This window comes from Glycine max, chromosome 2, assembly GCF_000004515.6.
Source record: "Glycine max cultivar Williams 82 chromosome 2, Glycine_max_v4.0, whole genome shotgun sequence".
Lineage (NCBI taxonomy): Eukaryota > Viridiplantae > Streptophyta > Magnoliopsida > Fabales > Fabaceae > Glycine > Glycine max.
Window position 1 is genome coordinate 39,138,553 of NC_016089.4, and position 21,680 is coordinate 39,160,232.

General features: G+C 32.8%; 1 protein-coding gene across 1 annotated transcript; it reads right to left on the minus strand.

Moving 5' to 3' along the window:
- Nucleotides 1–12,340: 12,340 nt before the first annotated feature.
- On the minus strand, nt 12,341–15,199 carry LOC121174270 (uncharacterized). The gene has a single exon (XM_041013169.1). It carries the CDS (start codon nt 15,197–15,199, stop codon nt 12,341–12,343), a length of 2,859 nt encoding a protein of 952 aa, XP_040869103.1.
- Nucleotides 15,200–21,680: the final 6,481 nt, after the last annotated feature.

The window sequence follows — 21,680 nt, forward strand, 5'->3', positions numbered from 1 at the left end:
TGTGAATGCGGATGAGTATTCAAGGTATGGTGGTAGAGAGAGGTGAGGAAGAAAGTTTGAGAACTTTTCAAATGTCCAGAAAAGAAGGGAGTAAAAAAAATTAAAGTAAGCAAGACAGTTTTAAGTATTATGTGCATGTTATAACCCACGATGAGTGTGATAGAGTGGTTGAAATTTTTGTACGTGAGGTATCAATTTTTTTTCTTTTTTTTTTCCAATGGAGAAGTATCAATAATATTAGGGAGTGGGCAAAGAGAGTGCAATTACAAAATAATAGGATTGTTGTGGTTACATGATCTTGAAGGCAAGGAGAATAATTGGTAACTTATCTGTTGCGGTTACACGATAACTGATAATTTCTTGATTATTTTAGGAGTAAAAAGATCCAAGTAAATATGTCGGCCAAATAGGAATTATTAATAGTTATAGATGTGCATAGCGAGCATGAGTAAAACATACACGTAATTTATTTCTGTTGAGAAACATTTTATTCATTTTAAGGGAGAAACATTTTATATTAATAAATAAAAAATAGTGTTTTTTATTTATTATAAAACTTCGATGATATGTGATTTTAACATTTTACATTAAAAAAGGGACTATTAGTATTAGCAATGTGTAATAAATAGAAAGAATTTTAAATTTGACATATATTTGACTGTAGGTTAATCACTGTTCAAATGTTTTCATTGAAAGAGATAAACTTTGTTAAGAGTTCTCTCTCCAAATTGGTTATATAATTATTGTATATCAGCTGGGAATAAACCAAGAGTTTAACGGTGGTCATATACAAATAATGTAAAATATTACATTATCGTCTAATTATAAATGAGAGTTGATATTACTTTTAAAATAATTGTTATAAATATTTATCATAAATAATAATTTATAATAAAATAAAAATATAAAATTATTATACATGGCGGTTACGTATTTTATTTATAAACTTATACCATTATAGTATTAAAAAAACTAATAGCATTAAATAAATACTTGCCAACAATGGTTTTAAAGTCTTATCCTCTACAAACTACCTTAGTTATCTAAAAAAATATCCTGATAAATACATTATTATCAGCGGTGTGAGGTACATTTGCTAACATTTATCACTCTAATAAAATCCTCCCTAACTTCAGCATTAGAATATTTTACAATATCTCCCAACCACTGGCCACTTGCTTTTGCCATGTCTAGCAAGAAGACCAGCACGAGAGCATTTCGAAGCTCATCTGGAAACAACATGGAACATAACAGACAAGTTCAAGAATTTTTTTCTTTTTTTTTTTTACAAGTTACATCTATCCTTTATAAGAGGTGGTGTTCGGTAAAACTATTAAAAACACAAATTCTTTTTAAGTATTTAGTATGATTGCATATTCAGACGTTGAAATTAAAATCTATACTTAAACTAGAATAATTTCGTGTTATTTGATTCATACACGGACAAATTCAAAATCCTAAAAATTTACCTTCTCCTTTGTCCTTAATTATAAGATATTTTTTAGAAATTTATTTGTCTTTTTATAAGATCATTTCTAATTTTTAGATGCATTAATTATTTTTTTCCTTACATATCATTATTTAATTATTCTCTCTTCAAACATTAATAAAAAATAATTAAGTGAATAGAAAGATAAGAAAATGTTAACTTTGAAATGATAGTACATATAATTGATAAATTTAATGATCAACTAAATTAATTACTTTTCTTAAAAAACATGAATTAGTTGAAATTATCTTATATTTAAGAATACAGAGGATAATATTCCATGTGTAATTAAAGTTTTAACACGTGGAAATAATTACACGGTTTGAACCACCATGATTTCAATCAAATTTCACATGACATATAACTAAGTGTAATTAACTCTTTCTCATAAATTAAATATTATACTATATCACATGGAAATTAGTTTATATTCCCTTCGCACCTAAATGACCTAAATATAAGTAAATATTAACTAATTTTTATCTTATTTAATGATAGTATTCCTAGTATGTTATTTATTTAATAAAATGTTGTTTCTAGTAAATCATTTATTGTTCTATATATGTTAAATTTCCAAAAGTCTTCCAAATGAATCTCTTGTTTCAATTTTTTTTAATCGGGAATCTCCTTCTAATTAATTATAACGTGCAATACTAATAACTTCTCTCTTTCCTATATAAAAGTAATCGGTTATATTTTTTTCTCATTAACACACCCAAAAGAATGACAATATTAGATGAACAATTTGATGGACCCTCATTTGATCTTGCCATTGACAACAAGTGCATGGTTCAAGATTTGATTAAAAATGATGTTGAAGTAGAGTTTGAAGATTTGTCACTTCTTATTGTTGAAGATTCAATGGATAAGGAAGAGAAAGGTGACCAAGTTTCAAGACAACTTATTCTCTCATGAATTCGAAGTCACACTACTACAAATATAACATTTTAAGTTGGTTAAATAGTTATTTTAACGTCGGTTTTGAACCGTCGTAACAGCCGCCGTCGTAGAAGGTGCAAGTATTTTAAAGATGGTCGTTTGAACCGTCGTTGTAAATAATATTTTTTACGATGGTTGGTAAGTAACCGTCATTATATGTCCACACTTTTTATGACAGTTGTCGAGTAACCGTCATTGTATGTCCACGCTTTTTACAACGGTTGACAAGTAACCGTCGTTGTATGTGACATGTGAAAATGGCATTTTATGCCGGTTGTAAAATAACCGGTGTAATAGGTGCAATATACTAAGACGGTTATGCAATAACCGTCGTAGTATTACCTTTTTTTTAATTATTTTTTGGTATTATATTGACTTTTTTTTTGTCTTTTTTTAAAAAAAATTTCAGTATTGCATTGGCTTTTTTTTTTTAATTAATGTATCTCTGAGAATTTCTAAAAGAACAGAAGTATAATGGAGAAACAACAATTAGAATAAAAAAATGAGTCAAGAGTCAACACTAAAGAATAAAATACAAATTGTATACAGGAATCAAAATGGCCTACTAATTGATAAAAAATGAAAAGTATATGCTGGATAAAAGGATCAACAAGGTAAATATTAAAGCATTTTTTTCTTCTTGAGTTAAAGACCAGACAAGCTTGAAGCCAAAAGGAAAAAAGAACTTAGTTATTCAATGTACTCTCCATAATAAAGTGTGTTCAATGCAAAGTTACCACTCTATTCCATCCAACCTTGAGGATTGATAAAACCATCAAGATAAGTCTTCATTAAAATTGTTCTTGAATATTGCTTCCATGGTCTTTGAAGATAAGTCCTAACCGGGTTTTGAACCGGTCTCAAATCTGAGGCAGCTGTGACTCAAGAATTGCGAATTGAAATTCCAGTGTTTTGGTTTGGATCAGTTCTGCCTTGTGCAGTGATGGTGTTGACTATGTTGGGAGGGTTTCTTGCAAGGTGTTGCAATTTTGTAACACAACAACAACAACATGCTACAGGAGATTTCCATCAACTTCCCTGCCACACGCGTTTGGGTAAAAACAAAATGTTAAGTCAACTAATAGCCAGGAAATTCCATTACACTTTCACATGCACACAGTAAAAAGAAACAAGTTATATATTCAGAGGGTGATTAGAATCAATGAATTTTATATCCCTCCTAAATTCGTACCAAACAATTAAATTGTAAGAAAAATAAGGAATCCAAATATATGTTACTTGACTAGACTTATGATATAGTGTAATAAAAGATATGAAGCGACAAAATAGAGGGTGTGGTGTATATAATAATCAGATTATAATTTGTACAGAGAGACTGTTTTAGCACCTAATAAAATTATTATTATTATTATTCAATTAATCTATTAATTTATTTTTTTATAAATATTTTTTCATACAAATCAAATTCAGATTATATATTTAAAAAATAAAATTGTTAATCAGATTATCCAGGTATTCTAACATGATTCATTCTCTATTCCATGCTCTGAATAATGACAAGAAAGGTGCATATATTACAGACTATATTCTTATTTCTTAATTTGTTACTTAGCTAATATCAACAAAACATTTAAACTACAAAGAAAAAATATTACCTCAGCCACAAGAGTATCTTTTGTCACAGGATAACGTAACTCCAAGGGGTCTTCTTTTGATTCACGTGACTTGGCTTTTTGAACATTAATTAACCTCCGCAAGACCTATTAGATCATCAAATCCAGGCCCATATTAAAATTATATATTAACTTGGTTTTAACATAAAATATTCTATCGAAATACAAATTATCAAATGCATATTTCTATTTTAAAACTTTAACAGCTACAAACTATGGGAGTATCTTCACAAACATTTAGTCTAAATTGAAGTTTTAATAAGTAATACATTTAAAAAATAAATAACCCAGAATAGTTCATCTATACTTTAACAGCTACAAACTATGGGAGTATCTTCACAAACATTTTAGATTTCCATTTCCATTTTATTTTCATGTTTTATGAGGACATGCATATTTTTTTAAGCATGCTAAGTCAACCATTTTTCTTCAGAACCATCTTTATTGGATTCCTAGCCACCTAGGGAGCATTAATGTGTTAGAACATTAATGTTAATTCAGTTAGAGATATAAAACCATTATTGGCTTCTATCTAGTAACTTAAACTTTTGAGAGAATTAGTCTTATGACAGTTCATTATATAAGGCTTTGTAAAGACAGAGAAGCTAAAATTTTAGGAGTGCACTGTGAGCAACCCTTTGTTGTACCTGGTTGAAGCAGAATGCTACCTTCTTCAAGGGTGTTTTTTCATTCTGTAAATTTGTCATGGATATGGATTTGTCTTTCTCTTTGGAGTTCTTTCTGCCCATGTTTCTAAGGTACACACTAGTTATGAATATACTTAATAATTTTATGTTGCCAGATGTAGATAGTTTCCATATTTTGCAGAATATCTCTTCCTTCCATGTAGTTTCCTACTTTCTCTTAAACAAATTTCTTTTTCAACCAACTTAAAAACTCCCTAAAATCATATTTTGTACTTTCTTGAGCCTTTCATTTATAAAAGCAATTAATGGAATGGAAGGAATGTTGTCCTATATCAGAAAATATACTGCTTAATCTTTACCTTTACTTTTCTTGATTTATCAGCAAGATTGACATTGGAACTATGATTTGAAGCCTCACAAAACCTCTCATAAGCTAATTGCTTTAGCAATTTATGCACTTCTGTCTGCTGTAACACCAATATTTTGCTGAAAACACAACAGTATACATAACTCAAGAAATATCCCACAATATTTTCTTTAAAATGATTGAATCTCTAAGAAACTATCTCCATGCTATATGTGGTTTTTCTCAAAGATAAGGATGTGTACAATATGAAGTACTTATCAACTTTAAGCAACCATCAAGTTCATAACTTGAAAAATACAATAAACTAGATAAACATAGCTTAAAACATGAACATAACTTAAGGAATTAAAGGATAGGTTAAGCGTATACTTTTACTTTTCTGAATTGATGTCCATGTGGGTTCCATTAATTTCTTATGATATTATGTTACATGCATTGTTTGCTATTGTGTTCCAAGAAATATAGAAAATTGCATAGGCTGAATACGATTAAATAATCACTAATCTCTCTTGACTATGTCCAACACATGAGTGCAGACATTAATTTCAAGATCACTACATATCTATTAACTTTCCATCATGTAAGGTTAAATGAGAAATCAACCCAAAATTTGGAATAAAATTCAGAAAGATCGTCTTAATATTTTTCCTGTATTGGCCCCTATAATTTTATTTTTTAGTCCATGATGTTATTGTTTCAGTTCTTATAAAATTGTAAAGTTTTGATGAGTCCTTATATTAAAATTTCATTTTAGTCCTGCAATTTAGGAAACATTTGGCTATTTTCTAATCTCTATTAACACCATGTCATCACTAACCACGACAGGGATCCAAATGAAACAAAAACATTTTATAAGGACCAAAACAGGAAAAAAAAATTAAGAGGACCAAAAAGAAAATAACCCTATAAATATTATAGGGGCTAAAAAACTATTTAAGTCTTTCCTTAAAATCTTTAGATGTACTTGTATACAATTATTAATAAAAGGATGTGAAATCTGTCATTACTTGATTCAAGCAGAATAATTTCCAAAATCCAATTTTCCAATGCATAGTGGTTTATTTTTTATATGATAATTTAGATACTTACATTCTATAATAGACCTTTCTTCAATTTTGAAGACAAAGTAGGCCTGCCTATCCTTTAAATTGTAATAGTAAAACCACATGAAATAAACTTACCACCCACTCCTTTAGGTCAGCATCGTAAGTTTCCCCACTGTTTGGATATATAACAATTGGTTTTGTAGTCACCTGAAGATATCATATGTGAATCAAGAATAAGTATTTCACAAAGACAAGTCCCATAACTATAATAATAATATAATAGCTTATTAACACTGACACATTTCTTACATGAAAGTAACACAAAAAAACAAGGGAAAATGACACTATCAACATTTCTAGAAACAAATAGTTTCACATTAATGTGAAAACTGTATCAGGGTATAGGTTAAGTACTTTACTCAGAGAAGTTTCCATTCATATAAGCCATCTTCATAAAAAAATAAAAAATAGTTGAAAGCTATTTTTACAATATCATGCAACTCTTGAACAGTTGAACCTATACAGACTTATCAAAATAAGCTATTTAACTCCATGAGTATTTATTATTCACCCTAATGTACATGACTAACAGATATATATAAGCCATTTTCCATGTGAATTTATTATTCACCCTAATGTACATGACTTATCAAAATGAAAACAACTTGGCAACGTGAATACTAACACTTTTAGAACTGAAACAACAATACTAATAATGACCTAAAAGAATAGGAGAGGTTATAAAAAACAAAAAAAGAATTTATCATGTGTAAAAAAATACGTTCAATAATTGGACCATGTATAAATCTTGGTGGGGTACAATTGATTCCAATAGCGACAACTTTATTACCTGATTTAGCAATAGAGCCACATTCCATTAAAGAATCACCACTAACAACATTAACTCCATGAGTTAAAAGAAAACCATGCTGGAATCTTTATGTCCTCTTCTTCCAGAAGCTGAGCAAAAGCCTCCTTAGTCAATATAGTTAGATAAATTCGAGAGTCAAGACAAAAAAATGAACATTGCAAGTGAAGGCTTACAAATTTAATTGTCCAATACTAATATTTAGCTTTAGATAACTATTATTTTGTACCTGTTCCAGGATTTTAATTGATCATATATGCTTGAGTGAGTTACTCATTATAGTTGCTTTACTAGTGATTTTACCCTTTCACAAAAGCAATGGAAACTCCAGAATCGAAAAATTAATGCTTTGTAGTGGTCAAGGGAAGCAAGGCAAAATTTGGGCCAAATTTTGTTGAAAACTTCTTCACTCAAAGAAAACATCCATCAAAAGTTTATGTGATTCACATTTCATGGTAACATGGAACAAAAGCACATCAACCAAAATGAATTATACAAATATAACAGAATTTCTTCAATCATCAAGGATTTGATTTTCGTTCATTATCTACATTTTAAGGTTATTGCACAAGAAATAAGAATGTCATTAGATAGCCTCGATTATAAGCAAAACAAGTTCCTTTGACTGAATTACCCTTCCTTAAAATATAGAAAATATTATTATGATTTTATTAATCTTCTCTCACTCATAAATATTAATTAAGGGTAAAGTTAGAAAAAAAAATTATGATTCAATAATTTTTAAAAGACGGATGACACTTTTTACAGAGATAAAAAAGAACCATGGGGATAGATTTTAGCATTTGGCTGTCCAAAGCTTTAAGATACCTCAGCTTCAAGCTTATTGGGCACTGTTTCGAATGCAAGTAGGTGAGCACTTGAATTTGCTAAAATTTGAACTCTTCTCCGAATTTCCACCGTGATAGCATCACCATAATCCCCACTGTTAGAAACAAAATATCAAGAAATGTGACACTAAAAAATATATAATATCTATCAGTGGTGAGAACAACACCAAAACTTTATCAAACCCCAACCTTTCATATCAATGTTGTCCTGAAAAAGACCTAAAACCAATCACTTAATTATTTGCACCTCATCCTTAGGCAACTTGAATCTCTCAGGTAAAAGTCATACATACCTGAGTTATGAATTCAATGGTTTTAATGCATCTTTTTTAAACTTATTTATAAATTTTAGATCCTGCATGAATCCATATTATAGCAATTAAACCTGCAGGATGACTATGCATATTCATGAATGGGAATGTCCTAAGACACAAATTACAACAGAAATAAAATTCAGCTACAAACCTGAAATTCTCAGCAAGAAGGCACACATTAGTGTTTAAGTCATCACCACCAAGAACGACGAGGCCATCCAAGTCTACGTTGATAGTTGTTTCTTTCGATTATTTAACATGCACCATGCAAGTACACTGAACAAGTGCATCACACTTGAAACAAGCTAAACAAGTGGTAAAATTAATTAATCATATAGTAAACATGAGCCCTAACAAAAGTCACCTACTAAAATGAATCTATGAACTAATAATTGCGTTGATCCTATTAAAATGAATATTTTGTAATAAAATAAAACCACAAACTAAAACAATTTAAGCATAAACAATGGAGACCTTAATTGTGCCTTTCATATACACTTAGCTAACCGAACCATCAAGTAGTTTGTTTGCAACCATTAATGTCACATGAAACAATTGTTTGAAATTTTAAACGAAATGATGTAATCACACTAAAAATGTTCTACTACATAATGAAAATCCTCTTTAGCATCCGCTTTTCCTAATACTTAAAAAGAATGTTGCCCATTTCTGGCGAAGTGTGGTGATGGCCTCCACGTCTAACGGTGATCCATCAGAAAACCACTACAAATTTAAGAATTGATGACATTATTAGTAACTTAACAAATATTAACCAAACCTACAATTGTAAGTCCATGCATTACGTATACCTTGTTCCAGTCATCCTTCAATCCACCAGTCACTATGCACCATATCCAATGCATCACATAATATCCGCACTCGTATGCTCCAGTTTGGACATGACTCTAAATTTAACAGTGAAAATTGTTAGTTAAGATGCAAGACTTCAACATGTACAAACGCTTCATTAGAAACAGGGAGAACTTCAATAATTGCTAACCTTTGGTTCAACCCATCGAGGTGCAGGTTGATTAGACATGCCTTAGAAAGAACTGGTTATTGTCTTCATTGCACTAGTAAAAAAAATACAAACAACCATATATATGACAACCATTATTTCTGAATATGTTACAACAGTTACCTCCACAAACCATCATTTGTATATTTGAATAGAACCTGTTAATTGTGGCTTTGATGTTAATATCTGGCTTCTTCCTCAGAGAACAAAACCAAACAATCGTGTTTTCCCTTGGACACAAAACAAATAGTTGCCAATGTGCCCTAAAGTTGACAATTACAATTAGGTTTTTATTCAAGCAAAAAAAACGACTTCAACTACAAGAACAGTTCAACTTACTGATGCAAGTAAACTCCTAAGTACAACTGCCTTTGTGATTCCTTGACCCATGTTTGAATGTATTGTTGGCATTGTTCACGTCTGTCCTTAGCATTGTGTATAGATTGAGGCTCCAACAGACCATACAGTGACTGATCAACTTTGCTTCTACCACAATTATTCATAAAACTATTTCCAACACAAGTCATGAATATTGTAAATGTTTTAGATTCAACAATGTTGGTTATGACGTAATCAAACATAAAGGTTGACGAAAAATGACATACATGGTCCACAGCTGCAGGATAGATATGTTCAAACACTTGTCAGCTGATATTATTTCCGCTAGATCAACATGTGTGATGAAAAATTTTGCCCCAACATCAGGAAGTCCAAATTGCGTTGCCTCCCATGGCACTTCCACTGGACTCTTGTACACGTAAAATAATGTCTTCATCAATTCGCCCAACGGATCAGCTTCAGCTGCAACCTCAGCCTCACCAAGACGTCCAAGTGGCAAACACGCATTATGATTTGAATCCTATATGGTACAACAAAATAAGTAGTAAAGTTAATCACAAATGGTGTATTACCAAATTTGTATTCAATTAAATGGCATTAGGCAGGGCGATAATTATATTACTTACATCAGTTATAGGCTTCACTAGATGTATGGGCCATGCAATGAATGTGCTACTCGCGTCCCTGACGTACTGAATCTCTGAAGTTGGAAACGGGACACTGGCGTCACCACCGTAAATTGTCTCAACACAAACCCTTACTACATCATCTGCATAAGCAACATTGTGTATAATGCCACCAACTCCATACATTTTTCCCGCAGCCACCACTTATGTACTATCGCCACACACAATGTATAACCCCACAATAGAAGCATCAAGTGTAGACCGCTCCTTAGCAACAACATTTGCAGCAGCCTCGGCACATCTTTCTTTGGTGCTGACACGTGCAACCAATACATCAGGGATAGACGGTCTAAAAGGAGCTGACTGTTGCGTTTGAATTTGTGATAACTCACTCTTGATCGCATCCAATTGCTTTTGCAATAAGTCGATAGTCCGTTTGTTTTTGTCTTCTACCTCTTTCCTCAACTCTTACTTTATACTTCCTATGATTTCCACCAATTTATCTCCGGTCATCGTCGCCGAAGAAGTGTTGGAGCCACTACCACGCGGTCCATAGTAATTACCTATAGTGACACCATGTCCAGCAACACGAACCCGACCTGGGTGCTCTGGACGGCCAATGGCAGTGTTCAGAATGTCTTCACGACCATGCGGGACAAAAGTTCCCTGTGTTGATTGTTCCTGCAAATCATCCTGTAACAATCACAACAAGTAAACTTATAAGTGTCATTACAACTTAAAATTTTTAAGGGTGACATATATTGAGCTTACAATTTTGTCTGTGATTTCTTGAGCTGCAGCAGATGTCATTTGCCCAAATTTGTTAGTTCTAGCCTTCTTCCACTTCAGATGTCTTGCAATAGGGGATGGAGGGTCGACGACCACATCTGTATTGTCAGTACCGTCACCTTGATTCACTCTTGACTTTGTTTTCTCGGCCATCAATTTTTTTTCAAGCACGTCGTACCCTCCACGAGACAGTACGTGGGGACAGTCGTTGAATTTTTGAATTTCCTGTGCTTTTTTACGGATTCCCTGTCAGCATTATTAAATACAAGTCAATATATCAAAACTTTGACAACAATTAAATAAGTTAAATGTTGAGTAAAAACAATTCAATTTAAACCTTCCAAGTAGGTGTCTGTCGAGTCTTTGAAAATGCTTCCCGTGTTTCTCGATCGAAACCATACTTAGCAAATGGATCAATGTTTTGTTGATCGTCTTTGTCATTGTATACATATTTGGAGGTCAGGGAGGACTTAAATTGCCTCCATCTTGTCGCAACCGTGGACATAACCTTCTTCTTCGCAGTTAAACCTTCAGGAATATCAAATTTGGCCTAAAATAATAAATACTTTTCAATTAGTACTTGCATAAACCAAATTTCCACAGGCATTAAATATACACAAAAGTAAACTCGTTACCAGTTGAGTGGACTTACCAAAATGTCATCCCATACAATAACTTTTAGAGTGTCGGGGACATCTTTCCAAGTAGCATGAACAATAGGGATTTTCTCCCACGCCACTACCCCCAAGTAACTATGGAATTTTTCTTTATGCGGGCCAGATCCTCTACCAGTACTAGTGTTGACGTGGACAGTTGGTCGTGCTTGATATAAGCTTCGTGCAGTCAACCTTCGGAGCCTGGTAGTTTGTCTAGTCTTCCTTTTTGTGGTTGCACTAGGAGAATCTGGTGGTGGAGGGGATCTCGGGGGTGTTGTCATGGCTGCAATAAAAAAGAAAAATTAATTATGCCAACTTAATTGTCACAACATACAAGTATGAAATTGAAATTATAATGAAAGACAAATAATAGCAAATTGAAAATCACAATGGACAACATAAAGAAAATTTGGGTTATATACCACATTCAAGTAGCAATATTTTCCCATAAACCTTCATCATGATCGATCCGATTTGCAAATACATCATCCTCCTCATTTTCAGCATTTACCGAAGGCATTTCTGTGCAGAACGTCGGGATGTCGTTAACATCAAGGGTTGAAGCATCAATATCGGGAGGGATACCAGTTGTTTTACCCTGAAGAACCACTGAGCATCTCGCGTCACTGGGATCTTCAACGTAAAACACCTTTCTTGCTTGTGCTGCCAGGATGAATGGCTCTTCCTTGTAACCAATCTTTTGAAGGTCAACCAAAGTAAAACCCATTTTGTCTTGTCGGACACCAGCATTTCCATTAACCTATTGGCACTTGAAAACAGGCACTCTAAATTCACCATAATCAAGCTCCCATATTTCCTTAATTAGTCCATAATAAGGCATGGATGCTCGAATAGGATGATTATCTAATGCACTACTAAAGTGCTCCGAATGAGCATCAATCGTTACTCCACAGTTTTGTACAGTGCTGTTATCATCCTGGGATTTTGTGTAGAAAGAATAATTGTTGATATCATACCCCTTCCAAGTTAAGACATTGAGATTAGGCCCAACAACTAACAATGATAATGTCTTAGAAGCGTTGTCGCTAGCAAATATTGTTTTTCTAAACCAATTGACGAAACTCTTATTGTGCTCTTGCAACACACGCATCATATTCATGGTTGGGTGACAAGTTGTAACATATTCTTTGTGAGCATCTATGTATGGTATAACTTCAGCTGTGTTGTTTAGTACATATAAATGTGCTTGTGACAGTTGCTGGCGATCCATGGTTACAACATTGAATCCTCGTGTCCCCCTACCTTGGTGGCTAGACTCGTGACGGCTTAGAGGAAGACCCACAGGTGAAGCATTTTCAATGTAGTCAGAACAAAACTCAATAGTTTCTTCTGCCACGTACCTTTCAACAATGCTTGCTTCTGGCCGATATTGATTCTTGGTATAACTTTTCAATACCTTCATGTACCGCTCCACCGGATACATCCATCGCAGATACACGGGCCCGCAAAACCGTATTTCTCGAACCAGATGAACAACCAAGTGAACCATTATGTCAAAAAAGGCTGGTGGAAAATACATCTCCAACTGACAAATGATAATCGAAGCCTCATTTTCCAAATCATCCAACTGTTTCGGGTCGATGACTTTGCTACAGATGGCATTGAAGAAAAAACACAATCGAGTTATTGCAACCCTTACTTTGTCAGGCAATATACCACGAATGGCAACAGACAATAATTGCTGCATTAAAACATGACAATCATGCGACTTCAAACCAACCAACTTCATTTCAGTCACAGATACAAGGCTCTTGATATTTGAAGAGTATCCTTGTGGGACTTTAAGATTTTTCAAACAATGACAGAAACTTTTTTTCTCAGACGTTGACATCGTATGACATGCTGGCGGTAAATATGTTCGAAGCCCTTTTGACACTAGATGCAACTGTTGACGTATGCCCATTTCTGCTAGATCTTGACGACATTTCAAACCATCTTTTGTCTTCCCTTTAATGTTAAGCAGTGTCCCAACCAAACTATCACAGACATTTTTCTCAACATGCATAACATCTAAACAATGTCTCACATGTAAATTGCACCAGTAAGGCAGATAAAAAAAGATGGACCTTTTCTTCCAAATTTTGTTTGCGGAGCCATCCTTTTTTTGTGTCTTCCCATAGATAACGGTAATGTTGTTCACCCGATCAAGAACTTCAACACCTGACAAAGGAATCGGTGCACTGTCAATCTCAGATGTCCCATTAAAGGCTTTCTTCATTCGCCTATATGGGTGAAAAGGTTTTAAAAATCTTCGGTGTCTTGTATACACTGTCTTTTTGCCATGCTTTATTTGGATGTAACTTGTGTCTTTCTCACATATGGGACATGCATGGTGGCCTTTCACACTATATCCACTCAAATTACCATATGCTGGAAAGTCATTAATGGTACAAAATATCAAGGCACGCAACTTGAAGGTCTCATGAGCATTCCCATCATACACATCAACCCCTTCTACCCACAATTTTCTGAGGTCTTCAATCAAGGGAGCAAGATACACATCAATGTCATTTCCTGGTTGTCTTGGACCAGCTATCATCATAGACATCATAATGTACTTCCGCTTGATGCACAACCAAGGAGGGAGGTTGTAGATTATTAGCAAAACAGGCCACGAACTATGATTGCAGCTTAAGTTTCCAAATGGATTCATTCCATCCGAAGCAAGACCAACCCTTAGGTTTCTGGGATCTTGGCTAAACTCTGGATACAGCTGATCAATTGTTTTCCATTGAGGAGAATCAGTAGGATGACGGAGCAATCCATCTTTGATCCTGCCATCAGCATGCCATGTTAGATTTTTCGCGTCTTCTGCATTAGCAAACAATCGCTTAAACCTTGGTATTATTGGAAGATACCAACAAACTTTAGATGGACGATCTTTGTATGTGGTTGCATCTTCACCGCAATCGTTGGAATTCACTTTGTAGCGTGACACGCCACATGTAGGGCAGTTGCGCAGTTCAGCATACTCATGCCTATACAAGATACAATCGTTAGGGCAAGCATGTATTTTTTGGTATTCCATTCCAACAGGACATAATATCTTCTTTGCTTCGTAATGATTCTTCGGTAGCGTGTTATCTTCAGGAAGCATATTCTTCAATAACAACAGTAATTCGTTGAAGCTTTTGTCACTCCACCCAAATCTTGCTTTCAAATTCACCAAAGCTAACACCCCTGACAACCGTGTATACTTAGTGCATTCGACATACAACGGTGTCTTTGAATCATTATCTAACTTTTCATAATATGGTGCATGTGTTTGCCTAAAACCCTCTTGTCCAAGATCGCGTAGCATGTCTTTTATACGATCACCAACTTCTTCATGAACTCCAACATTTCCAGGGGTTGATGACATTTCTGATAACTCACCATGCCATATCCATCTTGTATAAGTAGGACAGATACCATCACATATCAGATGTGTTCTAATGTCATCCAAAGATTGCCGTCGACCATTCAAACATTTCACACATGGACAGAAGTATACCCCATGAAAGTCTGGAGCATTTTGTTTGGCAAATTGCAAGAAATCTTCAACCCCATTCTCGTACTCTTCAGTTATGCGTGGTCTTTTCATCCAACTCCGATCCATATTTGGTGTACTGTCAAACGAGGTTCATTATCTGATATGCATGCGAACCTCTCTTTTTTATTGTAAAAAGGTGTGACCCTACCCCGTTCAGGAAGACAATTTTTTACTTCATTCAAACAAACAAGTTAAGGCGGTTATGTTAAATTGGACTAAATTTCGGCAGCATTTCGCTTTGGTCTCCAAGTACACGACATCAAAGCGGTGACATCAATTGACACCGCTCATGTATGCACCCAGAGAACAAAGCAAGATGCAGTGACCAAAATATAATAAAAAATAACACAACATACTTGACTTGTAAGTCAAAATGAAGTAAAAAAAAAAATTGTCTTCCCAAACTGTCCAAACGGACAATTCAAGATTCAATACAACAATTAATCCAAACTATCCGTATTAATCGTTGTATTGAAGCTCAAACGGGGAACTATGGCTCACTCAATGAGGTAGAATGTAATAATAAACAATACTTACATCAGGGGCAAAAATATAATAGTTAACCACAATAGTTTAAGAATGGCATACATACCTCCGAAGATGAGCAGTATGATAGTATTTGTTGCAGTAAGACTGAAGGAGCAAGTACTTTTTGCCAATCCGTAACAGTCGGTACCTACAAATTAAGAATAATTTCATATTTAATTGCACAACAACATTACAGTTGTGTAACAAAAAAAATTGAAACACACATACAACATATGGCTGTAAGGTAATTCAATAACACAAAAACATTAGTTCATTTTCAAGACTTCAGACTGACTTCTATTTGTCTTGGGAAATAAATTCAGTGCAGTCACATTTTCATGCATTCAATTTATTTTATATTTGTTCTAAATTTCAGTAGTTCAATTTTGAACAACTGAAATTTGGAATTCATTTTTTAAAATTATTTGGTCGAAATAAAATATGAGTTATTCAATCTTCATTTGATAGTTCCAAGTTACTAAATGCATTGACAAGTGAATGCAGAGGATATGATCCTCTGCCTTAGTCTTTCAGTCAATGATAGGTATTCTCACACAACCTTCCAAGCTAATTTTTAGGGATTGAAGGAAACGGGGTGATGTAGAGCCTTAGTTGCTTCTAGTTTTAAGAGCTACATGTGAACTTACTCTAGAATAAGGTAAGGTCAGTGGCAGCTGCAGGGAATTATAAAATAGGTCCTTAAGTATGGTAGTATGGTGCAAGTCTTTCTGCAAGACATTTATTTGAGAGATGCTTTTAGGTAATTGGGAAAGGATGGCAGCTGCAAGGAATTATAAAATAGGTGCAGCACATTTTCAATCATTGTATTGGGTTCAGGTGGTCCCTAATATAATGGGTGCAGGACATTTGCTATCACAGTGGGTGTGGTTGGTGATGTATGTAGAGGCTTCGAGGAGAAAGTACTGGTTTATTGTGATGGGATAATTACCCAACTGCATGTGGAATTGTCCAGCAATCAGCTCCATAGGTCTGTTAAGCCTCCTATTTTTTCAAGTTTTGGAGACATAGCCTTGGCAATTGGAGAAAAGTTTTAGAAGTAGTTGTTGTATGCAATGCCTATGCTTTAGAGTGGTGCAGAACTCGCTGCGGATATATATGTTGCTGATGACAATATGACAGAATACACTAATTGTTTGACAAATGGAATTCCAGAGGCATACTCAAGGATCTTAGAAGGATTTAAAGGGTCCCCAAAGACCCAATTTCTAATGTCTTAAATATGCTCGTGACTTTGCCTTGGGAAATCCTTTTGAGGATGAAACGAAGCACAGAACCAAAAGTGAAGAAGAAAAAGAAATGAAATTTGTTTTATTTTTTAAACTAATAATAAATATAGTAATTGCCACTGTTCATAAATAAAAGCCGCTGAAATTTGAAATCAAATTAAATCTTTTAATATAATTTGAAGACCAAATTGATAACTAAGAAACAAAAAGCTAGCCTGCAAATATATTTATTTATGAGCATTCATTTCTGAACATTCCCCTCGTTTTGAATCTGCTGCCTCTTAAAGGTTATTATTGGACATTTGAATGAAATTAATTTTGTCAAAATTTTGTTAAAGAGAGCTACCAGTTAAATTAGGAAACTTAACATAATATATTAATTTTTTGTAAAATTAGCCATGAGAGTTCAAAGATCTAAACGACAACTTTAAATATCCATCTTTATGAGTGAAATTTCTTCAAATCTTGAATAAATGAACAAAAGAAGTAGGCAATATAATCAGCTATAAAGAAAGGAACCAACCTCTATTCTTGGAATTGGATGACCGTGAGTTGTGATTTGTCTTTACTTGTCACTATTCCAAATGGTAAGCAATAAACTGAATGTGAGAAAAAAAGAGCAGCTTTAGGAAGAAAGCTGAAATATGTTGGCAAGCTAAACATGATTTAAGCATATGGATGATGTACTACTAGTCCGAAGAAGACCAAGATCAAGTTAAAAAGCAACAGAATACTGAGAGCATGACGAAAGAAACCAGAAAACATACTCGATCACAAATGATCCTCCCTGTTTGAGTGTTTGGAATGTAAAAATATCTTAAGTTTATCTTTTTTTAAATTATGTAAAAGCTAATTTTAAAAAAAAAAAGATGATATGTGACCAACTCTGTAAAAGTCTTTCACTGCCTTTGCTTTTATGTTTGCTTGATACATGACAGTGAGATTGACAAGTTTGGTGGTAGAGGGAGATAATTTGATTCCTTTAATTTTTCAATTTAAGTTGCAGTTTGCATGTGAATTGTATATGTGAGAAAAATGGATTATAAAAGGTTGGCCTATCAAACTCAACCTAACAAAAGTGAATTGAAATTTGATTCCATTAGTTTAAAATTTAATAATAATTTTTTGGATCATAATAATATTAAACTTATGATTTTGTACCAAAAATGTCAGGCAGGTAAACTTCATAGAGTAGACCCAAATTGAAAAAGACATTATAGTTACAATGCATTGATCTAAAATTAATTTTAATTGAGTTGTTAAATGTCTAAAAAATATATAAAGGAATTATCTGAATCATAGCTCTCATACTGGAGGTTAGTTTTTCAAGTTGAATACTCGAGCGCAAATCTGATAAAATAAATTCAAGCCAAACTAATAAAATAAATTGAAAAGTTCAGTACTAATTTAGTGTAATTTATAAATAAAAAATAAATTTGTGAATCAATTAATTGCCACGGTAAGTCCCAATTATAGATAGATGATAAAGCTTAATAGTATGTCAGCTCATGCATCATTGGCATGAGTTTTCATGTCTTAATGGAAGCTTAATTATTTATTGACTGCAAAATATATTTCCAAACACATTTTTAATAGCATGTGACCAATTAAAAAAATTATATATATTTTAAAATAACTTACATGACTTGATTAGTCTCTCTCTATATATCTTTCATAATAAAATATGTTTGTTTTTTTATTTATAAAGATAAAAAAATGAGTCTATCAAAATTGTCCAATAAAATATAAGATTTCAGCTTAAATTTTTTAGTTCAAACTAAATGTAAAATTAAGGTTTTTTTTAAATATTAATACTTTTTAAAAATATTAAAATTCAACTTAAAAATAGAGATAAAGGAAATAAATTGAAAGAAACAACAAGTTAAAAACACATCTAAATATATCCCCGTAGAATTTAAAAACTCCTAAAACACGGTTGATGAATAATAATCTTCTGGATTAGAAGCCTACCTTTTTTTTTTTTTAATAGAAGCCTACCTTTTAATACCTTATAAGCAATATTTGAATAATCTATTTTTATTATCATTTTTCTGGTTGGTTGACATGCTTCCAAAGAACCCAACAGTTAGTGTGGGAATTTATTGTGCTTGCTATGTCAAATAAGAGAACCAATAAAATGACTAATATCCAACTGAACCTAAGTTCAAACTAATTGAAGATAAGCTTTTTCATGGTTAAAAATTTTATTTTGAAGTAAACAATATTAATGGGACTTCTTGGTAAAATAGATTTAGAAAACACAGTCAACATTAACCCTTTAATGCCTAAATTATTTATATATAAAAAAAAAAACAAAAGAAACTCCTCCGCATAGTTGTATAAACTTCATCCTCAAAATGTTTTGATGCCTAATTTGACAGTTTAAACAGACAGACTAGATTGTACTCCTACAAGCATTACGAACCTTAAAAAGATATTCTCAAATTTTTAATTTAAGAAATTATTCAGCCCAATCAAAATAAAACTCCAGATATATTCATTTATAATATGGATAAAAATATCAACACAAACAATTAAATGACACAGGACAAAGCTTTAATCAACTTTAGGTGTTTATCACTTAAAATCTTCTAGGGATAGCTGGTCCGGAAGCAAAGCTAGTACTTCAGCCTACTCCACAGCAAGGCCCAAGCAAAAAACACGCAGACCATCCTAGATGACTGACTTTGCCAATTATTAGAATTTTCAATTAGAATGCGATTTACTTTTATCTGTTATCTGTATGGTTCTGCTTTATAGCCCGCTGGGAGCTTTGCCTTATAAAGGGAGCCTTTTCAGTTGTAAGAAGGTTATGAAATGAATGAAGTATTTTCTTTTTATTACCTAGTCTTAGATTAACCAAGTGTATATGAAATGAATGAAGTATTTTCTTTTTATTACCTAGTCTTAGATTAACCAAGTGTAGCCCTAGATTCTCTACGTGTCACTGTCACTTTATTATGGTCCAACAACCAACACAAACAACTCTACTTACTAATACATGAAATATGAACAGTGAGAGGATGAAATATAAAATTTGCCAAAACCTATGCCAATGTTCCTTAGACCCGAGCACACATGCAGCTTATAGTCAGAGGCTACTAATATAGAGAGGCAACATTCACATATCATTTAATCTTCTCTCAACTATTATCAGAAAAAGGTACAACTAAATTCAGCTTTAGGCATCCCAGGCTTATCAACCCACAAGCAGAATATCTTTTGCACAGTAAGGTGATAAATTTATCAACATATAATATGTTTATGTGGAGATACCTGGATTTTAGCTCCACGATATGTGATGACACCTGGGATGCAAGTTAAGGTGGTAAACTCATACGAAGCAACCTATAAACAAAAACAAGTAAAAACTTCAGAAAGTTCTTTAATGCAAACTAAACTTTAGATAATTTGGAAAATTATTATGCTACCCTCCACCCAAACCCAATACAAAGATAAAATCACCCTGCATGCACATTATAATTGATTACTTAATGAACATAATGCATAGCCTCTGTTGCATTATTAGAAAGAAAAAGCAGAGCACTCTAATCCTTCTTCAAATCATACAACAAAACTCAAACGTAACCATCAACAGAAAGCCCAAAATAAGTTAGGAAACAATCTTATACCAAAGTATATAAAAAATACACTAACTGAAAAGTGAAAAGACATGCATTTTGCTTAGCCAAATACACTGCATACCAGCTGATTAAGCACACACCCACAAAGCATTATCATAAATAATTGTTATTTTAATTTTTAATATAATATTAATTATTTTTTCTTTATATTTCTTATAATATTAATGATATAGGTAACAAAAATTAAAAATAAATTAATGATGATAAGGTTAATTTTATAAAATTGATATTTTTTTTCATCTATTTATTAATTTTTCTTTAAAATGTATAAAACAATCTAAGATAACAGTTATGTGAGTCAAATAATTAATATACAGTAATGTTTTTCTACACATTTCCATACTTCAACAGCCAACAATTTAATTATTATCTATCATTCAATCCTCTTTAGCTTCTTTTACCTTTTCATCTCAAATTCTACAATAGTAAATTAAATTTTGTTCATTCTCTTATATTTCCAATCCTTTCATATTATAGTCTGATCCTTGTGAAGCATTGAGAAAATTATAAAAATAGTTAGCCTCATTTTTTTATTATTTTTATTTATAACCAAAACTCTTGATTTATTTTCTCTACTTTTGTCAAGTTTATATATTTTATGTTCTCCATTATATCCCAAAATTTTGCTAAAAGTCCGGTCCTTTAAAGGTTTGGATCGATTGTCCCTCATTTACAACTTTTCCTATTTCATTTCTAGCCTTTTGATAACTTACTCTATTTTCAGTATTATTGCAATCATGCAGGACCTTAAAATACACTCTTTTTTATTCTTATACTTCCCACTTCTTAACACATATATTCATAATATGGCAATAGTATGCTATTGAAAAAGATTACTTATCTTTCCAGCCATTTGTAAGAATTACAATAGAATAGGTGCAAACTTTTATATACGCCTTCCAGTAATTTCTACATTTTACCGGGGAATGAAGTGACATTTGTGCCACCACAATGGGTCTTACAAATAGTATATTAAGTCTCACAACACAAGCAACAGACTCACCATCTTGACTCGCAAGCTAGCTATTTCAAAACTAAGTACTACTACTATATCAACAAAAAATCATTACTAGCGTGATACTTCTACTGTTTCATTATTCTTAAAAGGTAAATTTCTTGTTTCCATGC